General features: G+C 35.2%; 1 protein-coding gene across 2 annotated transcripts in view; it reads right to left on the bottom strand.

The window, feature by feature from the left end:
- The window catches only part of LOC133643051 (serine incorporator 1-like), a 45,946-nt gene extending 33,220 nt beyond the window's left edge, over positions 1-12,726 (bottom strand). The window contains exons 1-2 of one of the 2 annotated variants that reach the window (XM_062037457.1): positions 12,543-12,726; positions 6,144-6,305 (exon numbers count right to left, since the gene is read on the bottom strand). In XM_062037457.1, coding sequence (XP_061893441.1) covers positions 6,144-6,305; positions 12,543-12,581 — 201 coding nt within the window. In that variant the 5' untranslated portion in view covers positions 12,582-12,726. The remainder of the gene's footprint in view (positions 1-6,143; positions 6,306-12,542) is intronic. The other variant, XM_062037458.1, reaches the window with a different exon arrangement.
- Positions 12,727-16,907: the final 4,181 nt, after the last annotated feature.

Genomic DNA, 16,907 nt, shown 5'->3' with positions numbered 1-16,907 from the left:
GGAGCCTGACTAGAGCGACATAATTCTGTAATTGGTATCGTTTCACAATAATGAAAAACATGAGCATTCACATACCAGATACCACACGGTATCAAAATACCAAACACGAGACATCGCGGGACCCACTTACTGCAAACAACACGGAATGATAACAACAAAGCTATTGGTCATAGCTGTGACTGTGAAGTAGGCCGAGTTTTTGCTAAACAATTTACGCCCGTTGTTTTAGCACATTCATACCGACAGCCATCAGACCGTATAATGCATATGTTCCTTGACTGCACTTAAATGTAGAATATATTTATATTATTTATATATATTATACATTACATATATAATATATTATATTATTTATTATTATTATTGTCTATTGTGAGCGAACTGTGGTGCTGAATTTCCCCCAGGGATCAATAAAGTACTTTCTATTCTATTCTATGGAAGACAGATCTAACCAGGAATTACCCACGATGTGATGAAGTATTTCCAGGTTGTGGTCATGTTGTAGTGGCCGGGTGATGGTCATAACAATGACGCTTGCAGGATCCTCCGTGCTACCAGTGAGTACTGCAATCTACAGTTGAACAAACGCAAGGCTACTATACTGTGTGAAACCAGTGTAAAGGTGACTATATGGCTGTTATTTCATGTCTCTAACTTTGTTTAAAAAAAGCTAAGTTAATCGGTTATAAATAGAGATGTCCGATAATGGCTTTTTTGCCGATATCCGACATTCCGATATTGTCCAACTTTTAATTACCGATTCGGATATCAACCGATGCCGATATATACAGTCGTGGAATTAACACATTATTATGCCTAATTTTGTTGTGATGCCCTGCTGGATGCATTAAACAATGTAACAAGGTTTTCCAAAAAAATCAACTCAAGTTATGGAAAGAAATGCCAACATGGCACTGCCATATTTATTATTGAAGTCACAAAGTGCATTATTTTTTTTAACATGCTTCAAAACAGCAGCTTGGAATTTGGGACATGCTCTCCCTGAGAGAGCATGAGGAGGTTGAGTTGGGCAGGATTGGGAGGGCGGGGTTGAGGTGGGGGGGTAAGGGGGTAGCGAGGGGACGGCGGGGGGAGGTATATTGTAGCGTTCCGGAAGAGTTAGTGCTGCAAGGGGTTCTGGGTATTTGTTCTGTTGTGTTTATGTTGTGTTACGGTGCGGATGTTCTCCCGAAATGTGTTTGTCATTCTTGTTTGGTGTGGGTTCACAGTGTGGCGCATATTTGTAACAGTGTTGAAGTTGTTTATACGTGCACCCTCAGTGTGACCTGTATGGCTGTTGACCAAGTATGCTTGGCATTCACTTGTGTGTGTGAAAAGCCGTAGATATTATGTGACCGGGCCGGCACGCAAAGGAAGTGCCTTTAAGGGTGATTGGCGCTTTGTACTTATCCCTACGGCCGTGTACACAGCGGCGTTTTAAAAAGTCATACATTTTACTTTTTAAAACAGATACCGATAATTTTGAAACCGATACCGATAATTTCCGATATCACATTTTAAAGCATTTATCGGACGATAATATCGGAAGTCCGATATTATCGGACATCCCTAGTTATAAATAATATTTTTAAGCTTTAATAATTAAAATACTAGATTTATTAATTATAATCTTACTTTGTGAATTTGTTTAGTGTTTTTAGGCATGGAACCTATTGACCGCTATAAACGAGGGATGACTGTAATGATAAACCATGTTAAAACGTTCACTGGTTAGTATTATTGTGTTAAATCATAATTATTGTCAAACAGTGATTGAAAACTGCACTTCGATAAACTCACGGACTGGTGTTACTGTTCATTTAATAAAGAAGCAAGATACCGCTGGCTTGCTAGCTAGCTCAAATGCTAACATGAACACAAGCGACATTAACGTATTTCCCCATTAAGAAACATCATACCCCAATATAAACTTTATAAATACATTACTGTATTATCAACTAAGGTATTCAATTGCGTACATTGAAACTGCAGACGCACTAATATTAGCAGAGTGATGCATTTATACTCGGAGGAATATGACATGTGTCTACAACAGGAAGTTTACATACGTCACTTAACATCACTCATTTTGCCTTTATTAGTAAAAAACACAAAAACTTTTAAATATTAAAATGGAATAAGACACACATATTCAAACACTTTTCAGAACCTTAAACAATATATAATGTGTGTTCTGCCAAGAGAATATTTTGTGTGTCTTATTTTATTCTTTAAATAAAACTTGGTTTAAAGATTCTAGTGTGTGTGAAAGTACCTTTTGAGCTCATTCAACAATACCGTGATAATAATGATAAATGTTAACATTTTGGTCGTAACCGTGGTTAATAACCATGACATTTTTAAATGGTTACATCCCTAGTGTCAAAGTAACCCTTCCTGTATAGCAGGCCAAATTAAGTATTTTTCATTCTTGCACCTCTGACTCAGACTCTATCTTAGTTTTTAGGGGAGTAGAACTGCTAAGGTCGGGTCACCATAACCGTCATCATAACAGTATGATAAGTGTAGCACATGTGCAGGCCACAAAGTATCAACGTCACGTTGTCAACAGTGTAGTCTCTGACGCATGGACTTAACGAGTGAGTAACTCTTCATCCGTATTGCTCCAACTTTCTCTGACTGCTGTTGTCAGATCAGCTTTGCAGGTTGGAGTCTTGTCATGGACTATTCTCTTCAATTTCCACCACAGATTTCTCAATTGGATTGAGATCCGGACTACTCGCAGGCCATGACATTGACCTTATGTATCTTTCTTCATGAAAAGTTTATACAGTTTTTTGATCAAGGGCAAGAGGCAATATCATCTTGAAAAATGATGTCATCATCCCCAAACATCCTTTAGATTGATGGAACAAGAAAAGTGTCCAAAATGTCAATGTAAACTTGTGCATTTATTGAAGATGTAACGACAGCCATCTCCCCAGTGCAATCACCTGACATGCAGCCCCATATCATCAATGACTGTGGAAATGTTCCAGTATCATCGCCTTGTCCAATACAAATTCACGACTAATCACTGAATATGACTTCATCTAGTCATACATAGCTTTTCATTTTGTCCATTAAAACCTTGTTTTTTTATGTTTAGTTATGAAAGATGGCTTTTGTTTAGCTTTTGTGTATTTAAATCCCAATTCCTTAAGGCGTTTTCTTACAGTTCGGTCACAGACGGTGACTCCAGTTTTTGCCCATTTGTTTAATTCATTTTATGTTTCTTAAGACATTTTGCTTTAAGTTTTCTGTCTTGACACTTTGGTGTTGTCCTTGGTCTACCAGTATGCTTGTCTTTTACAACTTACCCACGTTGTTTGTACTTGGTCCAGATTTTAGACTCAGCAGCTGACAGTGAACAATCAACATCTTTTGCAACATTGCGTGATTTACCCTGTTGAAGATTGAAGTTTGATTATCCTCTTTGTTTTTGACATCTCTCGTGTTGGAGCCATGATTCATGTCAATTCACCTGGTGCAACAGCACTTCTTTTTAACTGCAGACTAATGAACAGATTACATTTGATGTAGGTGTTAGCTTTTGGAAATGAACATTTACAGGGTGATTCCAGAATTGTTTTTCTCAAAATTGAGTGAATCCATAATTTTTTCACTCTGTTTGATTTAAAAATGAAACCGTTACTGACTACCGCAATTCGTATTCTTGATTTCTTTTAGTGTTTCTTAAAGCCAGAAAGCTGCCTTTTGAAACGACTATATTATTTTTACACCATGTTTATTATCTGCATTTCTTCTACAAAGTTAAACAACTGAAATAACATCCTCCAGTTCTCGTGATTCCATCGTTTTTTTCATGGGGTTATACGATGTTTGTGTTACTGTGGCATACATTTGTTTTTTTTCACGTGTTTTCTATGTCTTACATTGCTAGCAATAACATTTTTGTTTCCTTTTCATCTACAGTTTTTAATGGTTGCAGAAGGAGTGCATATTTTTCCAAAAGTTGTTTATATTTACCGTATTTTTCGGACTATAAATTGCAGTTTTTTTCATAGTTTGGCGACTTATACTCAGGAGCGACTTATGTGTGAAATTATTAACACACTACCGTAAAATATCAAATAATGTTATTTAGATCATTCACGTAAGAGACTAGACATATAAGATTTCATGGGATTTAGCGATTAAGAGTGACAGATTGTTTGGTAAACGTATAGCACGTTCTATATGTTATAGTTATTTGAATGACTCTTACCATAATATGTTACGTTAACATACCAGGCACATTCTCAGTTGGTTATTTATGCGTCATATAACGTACACTTATTCAGCCTGTTGTTCACTATTCTTTATTTATTTTAAATGGTCTATTCTTGGTGTTGGGTTTTATTAAATACATTTCCTCAAAAAATGTGACTTATACTCTAGTGCGACTTATATATGTTTTTTCCCTTCTTTATTATGCATTTTCGGCCGGTGCGACTTATACTCTGAAAAATACGGTAGATAAGGAAGAATTAAGTTATGGAATGGATTAAGTAAAGAAGTCAAACAATGTACTAATATGATTCAGTTTAAGAAACTGTTCAAACTACATGAGTTTAAGAAGGACAAGGAAGAAAAATGTTGATGAATGTCTTGAACTGAAAATGACATATCATTCATCTCATTAAGTGAATCATAACTGACTTAACTATTTATGAAGAGAACTGTTGTATTTAGAATGCATTGATGTAAATTGTGTACACGTTGAGAACGGGAAGTGAACATGTGTGTTAGTAATTGCTGTATAGTAGAAATGGGGTAGGGTTAAATAAGCGTTGCCTCTTCCTGCTCCTTTTTAGACATGTTGTAAGGAGAAAAAAAATTAAAATATATACAATAAGTGATGTATCTTATTGAAACTTTATACATGTTCGAAATAAACTTAAACTTAAACTTCAAGGCAAGTGCAAGAATAGCTTGACATCATTCCCAGTTGCGACTTCTAACTTCGGGGTTAATGGCACACATGACGATTGATTAGCTCATCCTAACCCCTCTTATAGCACAGTACGGCAAATCTATCTTGCCTCAATGAAGCATTTTTTAAAAATTGGTAATCGAAGCTGTTTTATTTTATTTTATCGTATTTATTGTTGTATTGCAGGGATGTCAAACTGGTTTTCATTGAGGGCCACATGGCAGTTATGGCTGCCATCAGAGGGCCGCTTGTAATAGCGAATAATGGATGAATTTGCCTCTGGATTTCATTATTAATTATATATATATATTTTTTTTTTAAGTAGACTGTAGATTTTACAGTAAAAACTTTACATTTACAAAATTTTACTGTAAAATATAATGGTTTTTTATTTTATTTTTTACAACATTTTACCCTAAATGGAAAAACAGTACCACTGTTTTTTGGGGGGGGGTTTACGAAAAAAGTTGGCAGCTTAGTTGCTAGAATTTTTGTGTTAAATTTAAATAGGTTTTTACAACATTATATTGTTAATGGAAAAACAGTACAAGTTATTTTTTAAATCTGGCAACTGAGCTGCCAGGTTTTCTACCGTAAAAACTAATGTACCGTCTTTCCATTTACAGTAATACTCCGTTAAAAACAACAACCGTAGATTTTACAGTCAAAAACTGGCAGTTCAGTCAACAGAATTTTAACGCAAAAAACAGTAGTTTTTTTTTTCCAATTAACAGTAATATGCTGTAAAGAACAACGTAAAATGTATTGTCACTTGTATTAATTTGATGGGTAGTTTGCTGTACAGTTAATAATTTTTATTTAGACAAAAACATGTTTGGAAATTATGATAATATACTGTAATATTTGTTGCAATATAGGATACTTTTAAAGTTTAAAAGGAATGCAATTTCAAGCAGTACACATATTTTTTCCTCTCAAAATTAAATTAGACAATTACATTAAGTGAGAAAATATTAAGTACTTTGTTGACACATATCATTTCCAGGTGTTTGCGGGCCAGATAAAATGATGTCGTGGGCCAGTTGTGGCCCCCGGGCCTTGAGTTTTACATCTCTGTTCTATTGGGTCGATATTTATCGTGGACTCCTACGATCAATAATCAGGTGCAGTAACGACATATGAAGAATTATTGTGGTTTTGTTTACTTTGGTTATTTCGTTTGGTGTTCCCATCCACTCACTCATACCCTTTTAAGCTGCTGATCCACACCCGGTGACAACATGACACAGGCCACCACGGTACCCAGCAGCAGGATGGAAGCGTAGATGATCCTGGTCACTGTGGAGTTCCTGCTGCTTGGACAGCAGCTACACACCACACATGTGGCACTGCTGCAAAGACATGGAACCTGCAGATAAGTTGAACTTTAAGTCAAACATTAAGCAAACAAACATTTAATAGTTCATATCTCAGTGTATTTAACATCTAAGACTCTTTGTGGAAATTACCAAGAATGACAGTTGTCAAGCCAAATGTGAGGTCTGAATATTAACCTGAGCTTTTTATTATCCACTCAGTAAATCAATTTCCTGAGTGCGATATGGACACAAATATATGTCCGAATGTAGGTTATATCGTTGTGTAAATGGTAAATAAAAACAAAATACAATAATTTGCTAATCCTTTTCAAGCTATATTCAATTGAATAGACGGCAAAGACAAGATACTTAAAGTTCGAACTGAGAAACGTTGTACATTTTTGCAAATAGTAGCTCATTTGGAATTTGATGCCTGCAACATGTTTCAAAAAAGCTGGCACAAGTGGCAAAAAAGACTGAGACAGTTGAGGAATGCTCATCAAACACTTATTTGGAACATCCCACAGGTGAACAGGCTAACAAGGAACAGGTGGGTGCCATGATTGGGTATAAAAGCAGCTTCCATGAAATGCTCAGTCATTCACAAACAAGGATGGGGCGAGGGTCACCACTTTGTAAACAAATGCCTGAGCAAATTGTCCAACAGTTTAACAACAACATTTCTCAATGAGCTGTTGCAAGGAATTTAGTGATTTCACCATCTACGGTCCGTAATATCATCAAAAGGTTCAGAGAATCAGGAGATATCACTGCACATAAGCGGCAAGGCCATGACCTTTGATCCCTCATTAAAAAGCGACATCAGTGTGTAAAGGATATCACCACATGGGCTCAGGAACACTTCAGAAAATCACTGTCAGTAATGACAGTTTATCGCTACATCTGTAAGTGTAAGTTAAAACTCTACTATGCAAAGCGAAATCCAGTTATAAACAACACCCAGATATGCAGCCGGCTTCGCTGGGCCCGAGCTCATCTAAGATGGACTGATGCAAAGTAGAAAAGTGTTCTGTGGTCTGACGAGTCCACATTTCAAATTGTTTTAGGAAACTGTGGACGTCGTGTCCTCCGGATGAAAGAGGAAAAGAACCATCCGGACTGTTAGAGGTGCAAAGTTGAAAAGCCAGCATCTGTGATGGTATGGGGGTGTATTAGTGCCCAAGACATGGGTAACTTACACATCTGTGAAGGCACCATTAATGCTGAAAGGTACATACAGGTTTTGGACCAACATATGTTGCCCTCCGCGCAACGTTATCATGGATGCCCCTGCTTATTTCAGCAAGACAATGCCAAGCCACGTGTTACAACAGTGTGGCTTCGTAGTAAAAGAGTGCGGGTACTAGACTGGCCTGCCTGTAGTCCAGACCTGTCTCCCATTGAAAATGTGTGGAGCATTATGAAGTGTAAAATACCACAACGGAGACTCCGGACTGTTGAACAACTTAAGCTGTTTGGCGTTAATTGCCCATTCAAGCAAGAATGGGCAATAATTCCACCTGAAAAGTTTCAAAAATTGGTCTCCTCAGTTCCCAAACGTTTACTGAGTGTTGTTAAAAGGAAAGGCCATGTAACACAGTGGTAAAAATGCCCCTGTGACAACTTTTTTGCAATGTGTTGCTGCCATTAAATTCTAAGTTAATGATTATTTGCAACAAAAAAACAATTGCTTCTCAGTTGGAACATTAAATATATTATCTTTGCAGTCTATTCAATTGAATATAAGTTGAAAAGGATTTGCAAATCATTGTATTCTGTTTTTATTTACCATTTACACAACATGCCAACTTTACTGGTTTTGGGCTCTGAACATTAAATTAAAAAAATATTACTTTCACCACTGTGCCAATATGACATCCAATTTAAAATCACTATCTTTACGGAATCCCAGATTTGTGACCATGGGCCTAACGTTGTCTTACTTTGGCCAAAAATAGAACACAAACAATCTGAAAATATTACAATAAAAATATAGAAAAAAATGAAGAAAAGAAGAAAGTGAATGAATGTTTCTAACTGAATACATATGCATAAACATTTGTTTTCTTTTGTATTATTTTTTTAATGAAATAAGTAACGTTTATGACAACCTTCTTCCAAAACACAATATAGAATGTGAGATATAACAGGATAATGCATACATTTATAATTTGTTTTCAAAAGGCTTACAAAAAAGTGGGAGCCCAAAAATTTACGGTGGGACCCCATTTTTATGACTTGATGGGGTCCCCATTTTGGAAAATTCCTAGCGCCAACACTGTGTATGTATGTGAAGTGCTCCAGAGAAGCTTGTCAACAAGTTAATAGACCAGAGCGGCTTAGCATGCTTAGTGTTAGCACGTGTCTTTATGTGGGCCAGACATCACATGACCTAGCACACTTCTCATGTCCTAAAAGAACCCAGCAAATACACTTCTAGCTCCTCTCCCCTCAAAGAACTGTTCAACTGACACAACCAAATACACCAAGTACAAAACCGCTAAAAGGTGTAACAGTACATCATCATGACGCTTCGGTATTATATTATATTATATAATATATATATATATATATATATATATATATATATATATATATATATATATATATATATATATATATATATATATATATATATATATATATATATATATATATATGTATGTATATATATATATATATATATATATATATATATATATATATATATATATATATATATATATATATATATATGTATGTATATATATATATATATATATATGTATATATATATATATATATACATATATATATATATATATATATATATAGTGGTTAGTGGTCAATTGTACGGAATATGTACTTCACTGTGCAATCTACTAATAAAAGTTTCAATCAATCAATCAACCAATCTAATATAATATTGTGAGAGTCTAGTCCATTAGTGGGGGCCCTTAGGGAGATTTTAGGGTGTGTTCGTTCACTTTTGTCTAAAAGCGCCAAATTTGGCACAGGTGTAGCTCAGGGCATACTTAAATGATTTGGCTACTGTTTTAGGCTGGCTCTGTGGCTCGTTTTGTATGGATTCAGACACTCTGCACCATCTAATTAGTACGGCGGCTTTCGGCAACCCCCGGCCAGAGGTCCAGGGCACAGATCGCTATATAAATGACATTTGTAAAGTTACAAAAGATTTTTAAGTTAGTGTTATTTGCGGACGATACAACAGCGTTTTGTTCAGGAGAGAACACACAGAAGCTAATACAAATAATAACAGAAGAAATGAAAAAATTAAAGGTCTACTGAAACCCACTACTACCGACCACGCAGTCTGATAGTTTATATATCAATGATGAAATCTTAACATTGCAACACATGCCAATACGGCCGGGTTAGATTAGTAAAGTGCAATTTTAAATTTCCCGCAAAATATCCTGCTGAAAACGTCTCGGTATGATGACGTTTGCGCGTGATGTCACGGATTGTAGAGGACATTTTGGGACAGCATTGTGGCCAGCTATTAAGTCGTCTGTTTTCATCGCAAAATTCCACAGTATTCTGGACATCCGTGTTGGTGAATCTTTTGCAATTTGTTTAATGAACAATTGAGATAGCAAAGAAGAAAGCTGTAGGTGGGAAGCGGTGTATTAGCGGCCGGCTGCTGCAACACAAACACGTAGCCGGTGTTTCATTGTTTACATTCCCGAACGATGACAGTCAAGCTTTACCATTGGCCTGGAACAGCCTTTACCATTGGCCTGGGACAACAGAGACTCTTACCAGGAGGACTTTGAGTTGGATACGCATGGTTGTGGAGATGGGACAACAGAGACTCTTACAAGGAGGACTTTGAGTTGGATACGCGCTACCGTGAGTACGCAGCTGCGGCTTCCAAACATTTGATTGCTTGCCCGTACGTGCATGCTGCTATGTGCATGTCACGTACGTAACTTTGGGGAAATATATGTGCTGTATGAACTTTGCGGAGGTGAAAGGTACTTTGGGCTGTGGGATTGAGTGTGTTGTGCGGGTGTTTGAGTTGTATTGGTGGGTTATATGGACGGGAGGGGGGAGGTGTTTGTTATGCGGATTAATTTGTGGCATATTAAATATAAGCCTGGTTGTGTTGTGGCTAATAGAGTATATATATGTCTTGTGTTTATTTACTGTTTTAGTCATTCCCAGCTGAATATCACGTCCCACCTGCCTCTCACAGCATCTTCCATATCTGAATCGCTTCCACTGCCCTCTAATCCTGCACTCTCACTTTCCTCATCCACAAATCTTTCATCCTTGCGAATCGCTCTTGCTGCTGGTGTCCATGATTGTAAACAATGTGCAGATGTGAGGAGCTCCACAACCTGTGACGTCACGCTACTTCCAGTACAGGCAAGGCTTTTTTTTATCAGCGACCAAAAGTTGCGAACTTTATCGTCAATGTTCTCTACTAAATATGGCAATATTGCGAAATGATCAAGTATGACACATAGAATGGACCTGCTATCCCTGTTTAAAATAAAACAATTTCATTTCAGTAGGCCTTTAAAAATGGTTTGACAAAAACAGACTATCTTTGAAATAATGCTATTTGGTAACAGTAGAAGGGAAAGTCAAACACAAATACATATAGACGGAATACAAACTGAAAGAGTAAATGAAACCACATTTCTAGGTATGATTGATGATAAATTGAACTGGAAATCTCATGTAAAAAATATACAACATAAAGTAGCAAGAAACACATCAATTATGAATAAAGCTAATTATGCATTGGATCAAAAATCACTTCATATTCTCTACTGCTCACTAGTGTTACATATCAGAGTTATTGTGTAGAAATATGGGGAAATAACTACAAAAGTACACTTCATTCATTAATGGTGTTACAAAAAAGATCAGATATAATAATACATAATGTTGGATATAGAGAACATACAAACCCTTTATTTATTGAATCACAATTACTGAAATTCCACGACATAGTGAATTTGCAAACAGCTAAAATTATACACACAGCAAACTACAATCTGCTAGCCAAGAATGTACAACTATTCTTCTCAACAAAATAGGAATAATATAATCTTCGAGAAAAATGTAATTAAAAACATTTGTACGCACGTACAACACTTAAAACCTTCAATATATCAGTATGTGGAATTAAATTATGGAATGGATTAAGCAAAGAAATCAAACAAAGCACTAATATGATCCACTTCAAGAAACTCTTCAAACTTAAAGTGTTTACAAAGTACAAAGAAGAAGAACCATGATAAACATTCTGAATTTATCTCATCCATCCATTCATTTTCAAGATAATCTTACTCATCTCACCATATAAAATATAATTTAATTCACCAATTATTATTTATTTATGTTTGTTGTTATTACTTATGGAGTATATTGTGACTAAATTGGGAACAGGAAGTGAACAAAAGTTTTAGCAACTGCTATGTAAAGGAAAAGGGGTAGGACTAAATAAGCTCTGCTTCTTCCTACTCCTTTTCGAACATGTTGAATAGAGAAACTGGACATTGTGATGCATCATGTTGTATGCATGCATGTGTGATGTATCATGTTGTATGCATGCATGTTCCAAATAAACTCAAACTCAACTCAACAGAAAGCAGGTCCATCAAAATTTCCGCGGGAATTTTCTAGTTCACTTTATTATGTTACAAATAACTTACTGTTAATATTGTAATAAGAATATATATATATATATATATATATATATATATATATATATATATATATATATATATATATATATATATATATATAGTATGTATATATATATATATATATATATATATATATATATATATAGTATGTATATATATATATATTTATATATATATATATATATATTAGGGTTATAGTTATTACTTTCTTAGGATAAATTAATTAAATGTACGATTTTTTTTTAGAAATGTTTGGTAAGATAAATGAAATGTCACAATGATTACTTTGGTAGTACAAATACAGTGCAATTTTAGAAATGAAATATTAGGTTTTAAAGATTTTAGCGACGTTAAGTAAACATTTATAATGTAAGGTTATATATATTATATATAAACGTAATATGAATCGATATTGTTTAAATATTGAGGCGGGATAAATAGGATGAGATAAATGAAAATTGAAGCGAGCTGGGCTTATAGGGATATCTCCATATTAGCTTCTTCCTGTTGTTGTTGATACTTAAAATTGTTGTGAACGGAATGTCTGCATGAATTCCATATCGCTGTAGAGTAAAAACAAAATAGGACAAGAAGAAAGAGAAGTTATATTTAAAGATAACTTACCCAGCTTACGAGGGGTAAAGCCGCCACTGCAGCTCCCATGATAGCCTTCAGTGAGACGTTCGCGGTGCGTCAACTATTTGACAACTCCGCTTCCTTTTCGTTGTTGTTCGTCACGATGCTCTTCTCTTCTGAGAGCTCTCATATTTGTACGAAAGACAATGTTGTGGTCCAAGCGTCAGCAGAAAGACACCTCCTACAACACGCCCAAGCTCCTGCTACGCTATTTCTAAACACTGCGGTCTTTTTAAAAAAAAAGTATTTATTTCCTGCCACAGACATTAAAGGCATCACCTCCGTTGACGTCACCACCTTTTTAGCTTTATAAACAAAACCAGCAATAATTCTTACTCTCAAATTGCTCTAGCGAAGATGTGCACCTTTTTTGTATATAGGGCTGTCAAATTTTTATTTTTTAAAAACAGAGTAATAACTTCGGAATTTGGATTAGCCATGATCAATCACACGTGATTACTCATTTGCATAATTAAAATATGTTTAAGACCCCAACGAATGCAATTGTACAGTTAGAATGTCATCCAGGAACGCTTTTAAACGTTTACCTCAATGCATGTCATTTACTTGAACAAAACCTGGCAAGTTTGATTTAAAGTTTTTTCACACTATATTTTTTTGTGTGAAATTTGCCAGCCAGCATAACAGTACTGATATGCATGATTAATCCAAGCGTGTAAATCAGTGGTGCCCAAACTACGGCCCACGGGCCGAATACGGCTCGCCAGCGTCCAAAATCTGGCCTGTGGGAAGTCCCAGGTTTAATTTTTGTTTTTTTTAATTGCAATTAATTCATTTAAAAATATATATATATTTGTAGTCCATACATCATAATTATTATACCGAGAGTAACAAGCGATAGAAAATTGATTAGAAAGGACAGATTAAATTTTTTTTTTTTTAAATACTAATAATAAAACTTTATATTTTAAATTTAAATTAATTTGTTTTATTTTATTATTATTTTTAATCTGTCCTTTTTAATCCATTTTGTACCACTTGTTACTCTCAGTGTCTCCTAGCCGCTCAGGCCATGTTCTTTAAAGATGCATTTTTCCATCGAAAATGTGACATCATCGCGCTCGGAATATATATATATATATATATATATATATATATATATATATATATATATATATATATATATATATATATATATATATATATATATATATATATATATATATATATATATATATATATATATATATATACACACACAGTCGTGGTCAAAAGTTTACATACACTTGTAAAGAACATAATGCCATGGCTGTCTTGAGTTTCCAATCATTTGTACAACTGTTATTTTTTTGTGATAGAGTGATTGGAGCACATACTGTGAAAAATGTGTATATATATATATATATATATATATATATATATATATATATATATATATATGCAAGCGTTATTTCTTTCTATTCATAGTCATATTTGAAAACAGCTAGTGTTTTTCCATTTGTTCTCTTTCTGTTTGTCCGCAAGTAAACTGTGTGTGTTAACCTTGAAGACTTGGAATGTAAGACTTGGAGTATCCCCTTATATCTTATCTTTAGTTGAACAATGAGCCTGTACGTCCCATCTGGGGAGGGTGGAGGCTGTTTGCGGATTCAAGAAGTAGTCTCTTCCGTATGAGTGTTAGAACAACTTAGGGAGACGGGGTGAATGTATTGGTGTAGGTCAGGGATCGGGAACCTTTTTGGCTGAGAAAGCCATGAAAGCCAAATATTTAAAATTATTTCCGTGAGAGCCATATAATATTTTTTAACACTGAATACAACTAAATGTGTGCATTTTTAAGTAAGACCAACATTTTTAGAGTCTCTTATTATTTTTAATAACATTGTTATTCTGAAGCTAACCAATAATAAATAAAATACTTCTCACCATTAATGCAACTTTTTCAACAGGTGCGGTAAAAAAACGGATGGATAGATTATAATGCATGAGAAAGTTTATATTTTGACACTGTGATTACCAGCGGAATTATTCATTACTTATCGTGTTAAGCAATGTCAGCTAAGATTTATGAGAGCCAGATGCAGTCATCAAAAGAGCCACATCTGGCTCGAGAGCCATAGGTTCCCTACCCCTGGTCTAGGTTGTTCTCCTGAAATTTCAGTAAAACTTGTTGCTAATCCTATTCTGTTCTGGTGATCCTTCTTACTCAGCAAATATGTCATCCGAAAGAATTTGGGATTGACCAGTAACTTAAATTCCCTTGGAGGAAGAACTGGTCAGAACGCAACAATACTTGTTGGTCACAAAAAACATTCATGAAGTTTGGTTATTTTATGAATTTATTATGGGTCTACTGAAAATGTGACCACATCTGCTGGGTCAAAAGTATACATACAGCAATGTTAATATTTGGTTACATGTCCCTTGGCAAGTTTCACTGCAATAAGGCGCTTTTGGTAGCCATCCACAGGCTTCTGGTTGAGTTTTTGACCACTCCTCTTGACAAAATTGGTGCAGTTCAGCTAAATTTGTTGGTTTTCTGACATGGACTTGTTTCTTCAGCATTGTCCACACGTTTAAGTCAGGACTTTGGGAAGGCCATTCTAAAACCTTCATTCTAGCCGGATTTAGCCATTCCTTTACCACTTTTGACGTGTGTTTGGGGTCATTGTCCTGTTGGAACACCCAACTGTGCCCAAGACCCAACCTGCGGACTGATGATTTTAGGTTGTCCTGAAGAATTTGGAGGTAATCCTCCTTTTTCATTGTCCCATTTACTCTCTGTAAAGCACCAATTTTTGTTTCATCTGACATCACATGGAAAAAGATAAGACCTTCTGGAGGAAAGTTATGTGGTCAGATGAAACAAAAATTGAGCTGTTTGGCCACAATACCCAGCAATATGTTTGGATGAGAAAAGGTGAGGCCTTTAATCCCAGGAACACCATCTCTATTGTCAAACATGGTGGTGGTAGTATTATGCTCTGGGCCTGTTTTGCTGCCAATGGAACTGATGCTTTACAGAGAGTAAATGGGACAATGAAAAAGGAGGATTACCTCCAAATTCTTCAGGACAACCTAAAATCATCAGCCCGGAGTTTGGGTCTTGGGCACAGTTGGGTGTTCCAACAGAACAATGACCCCAAACACACGTCAAAAGTGGTAAAGGAATGGCTAAATCAGGCGAGAATTAAGGTTTTAGAATGGCCTCCCCAAAGTCCTGATTTAAACGTGTGGACAATGCTGAAGAAACAAGTCCATGTCAGAAAAAAACAAATTTAGCTGAACTGCACCAATTTTGTCAAGAGGAGTGGTCAAAAATTTTAGCAGAAGCTTGTGGATGGCTACCAAAAGCGAAATTATTGGAAACTCAAGACAGCAATGACATTATGTTCTTTACAAGTGTATGTAAACTTCTGACCACAACTGTGTGTATATATATATATATATATATATATATATATATATATATATATATATACTCATACTTTGTCACTAATCATATTTGTATCATTTATTGTATTATTCGTTTCTGAACAAATAAAGTTCAAATAAAGTACCACTAGAACAACTAAAGTTGAAATACGATATAGTATTTTATCTAGTATGAGTTTTTGTACAAATACTAATAATTCGCATTGACAAGATCATACATCGTATGAAGTTAGAAAAGGTAAAGGTCAGATGTGAATGATATTGTAGGTTGGGGCTGTGGCCTGAAGAGGGCGCTCTCACACTTCGGCAGATTAAGATGACATTTATGCAAGGTCCAAACAGAGTGAATGATAAAATTAAACCAAGTAATTTTTGAGTTTGGGTTTTGTAACCCTTTGTTTTTTTTCAATAATTGAACATCAGTTTTACAATTAATGTTGACTTTTAAGATGAAACATTTAGCTTATGTGCAAACCTCAATGCAAGTATATACTATACCAGAGCTGGGCAAATATTTAGACTCGGGGGGCCACATTGAGAGAAAAACTGTGTCTGTGGGGCCTATGTGTGTAAAAATCTGCTGTACAGTATGTGTGTTTGGGCCCTTTTTTTTCCAGGAACACTAATACCAAAAGTCACAATGTCTGATAAGAGTTCTAAAAACATTCTGACAGACCACCTGAAAAAAACGGAATGGAATTTTTGTTTTTTACCGAATGGGACACCCGAAATTTACATTAAAATAAAAAAAAGTGGGATTTACAATATTAACTATGAACAATAAAACACTGAATATTAACAACCTGTATACATCTTTTACTTCTCAGACCAGCTCCTCAATAGACATCTTTTACAATCAAAATATGAATGCAAAGTGTAATTAACACCTACAATATATATATTATCACTTTCATGCAGACATTTGTCATAAATATTTGCTTCCGCATCTCTTCCTGA

The sequence above is a fragment of the Entelurus aequoreus genome, linkage group LG26 (genome assembly GCF_033978785.1).
Source record: "Entelurus aequoreus isolate RoL-2023_Sb linkage group LG26, RoL_Eaeq_v1.1, whole genome shotgun sequence".
Lineage (NCBI taxonomy): Eukaryota > Metazoa > Chordata > Actinopteri > Syngnathiformes > Syngnathidae > Entelurus > Entelurus aequoreus.
The sequence above is the reverse complement of the archived record's forward strand: the minus strand, read 5'-3'. Positions and strand labels throughout refer to the sequence as shown.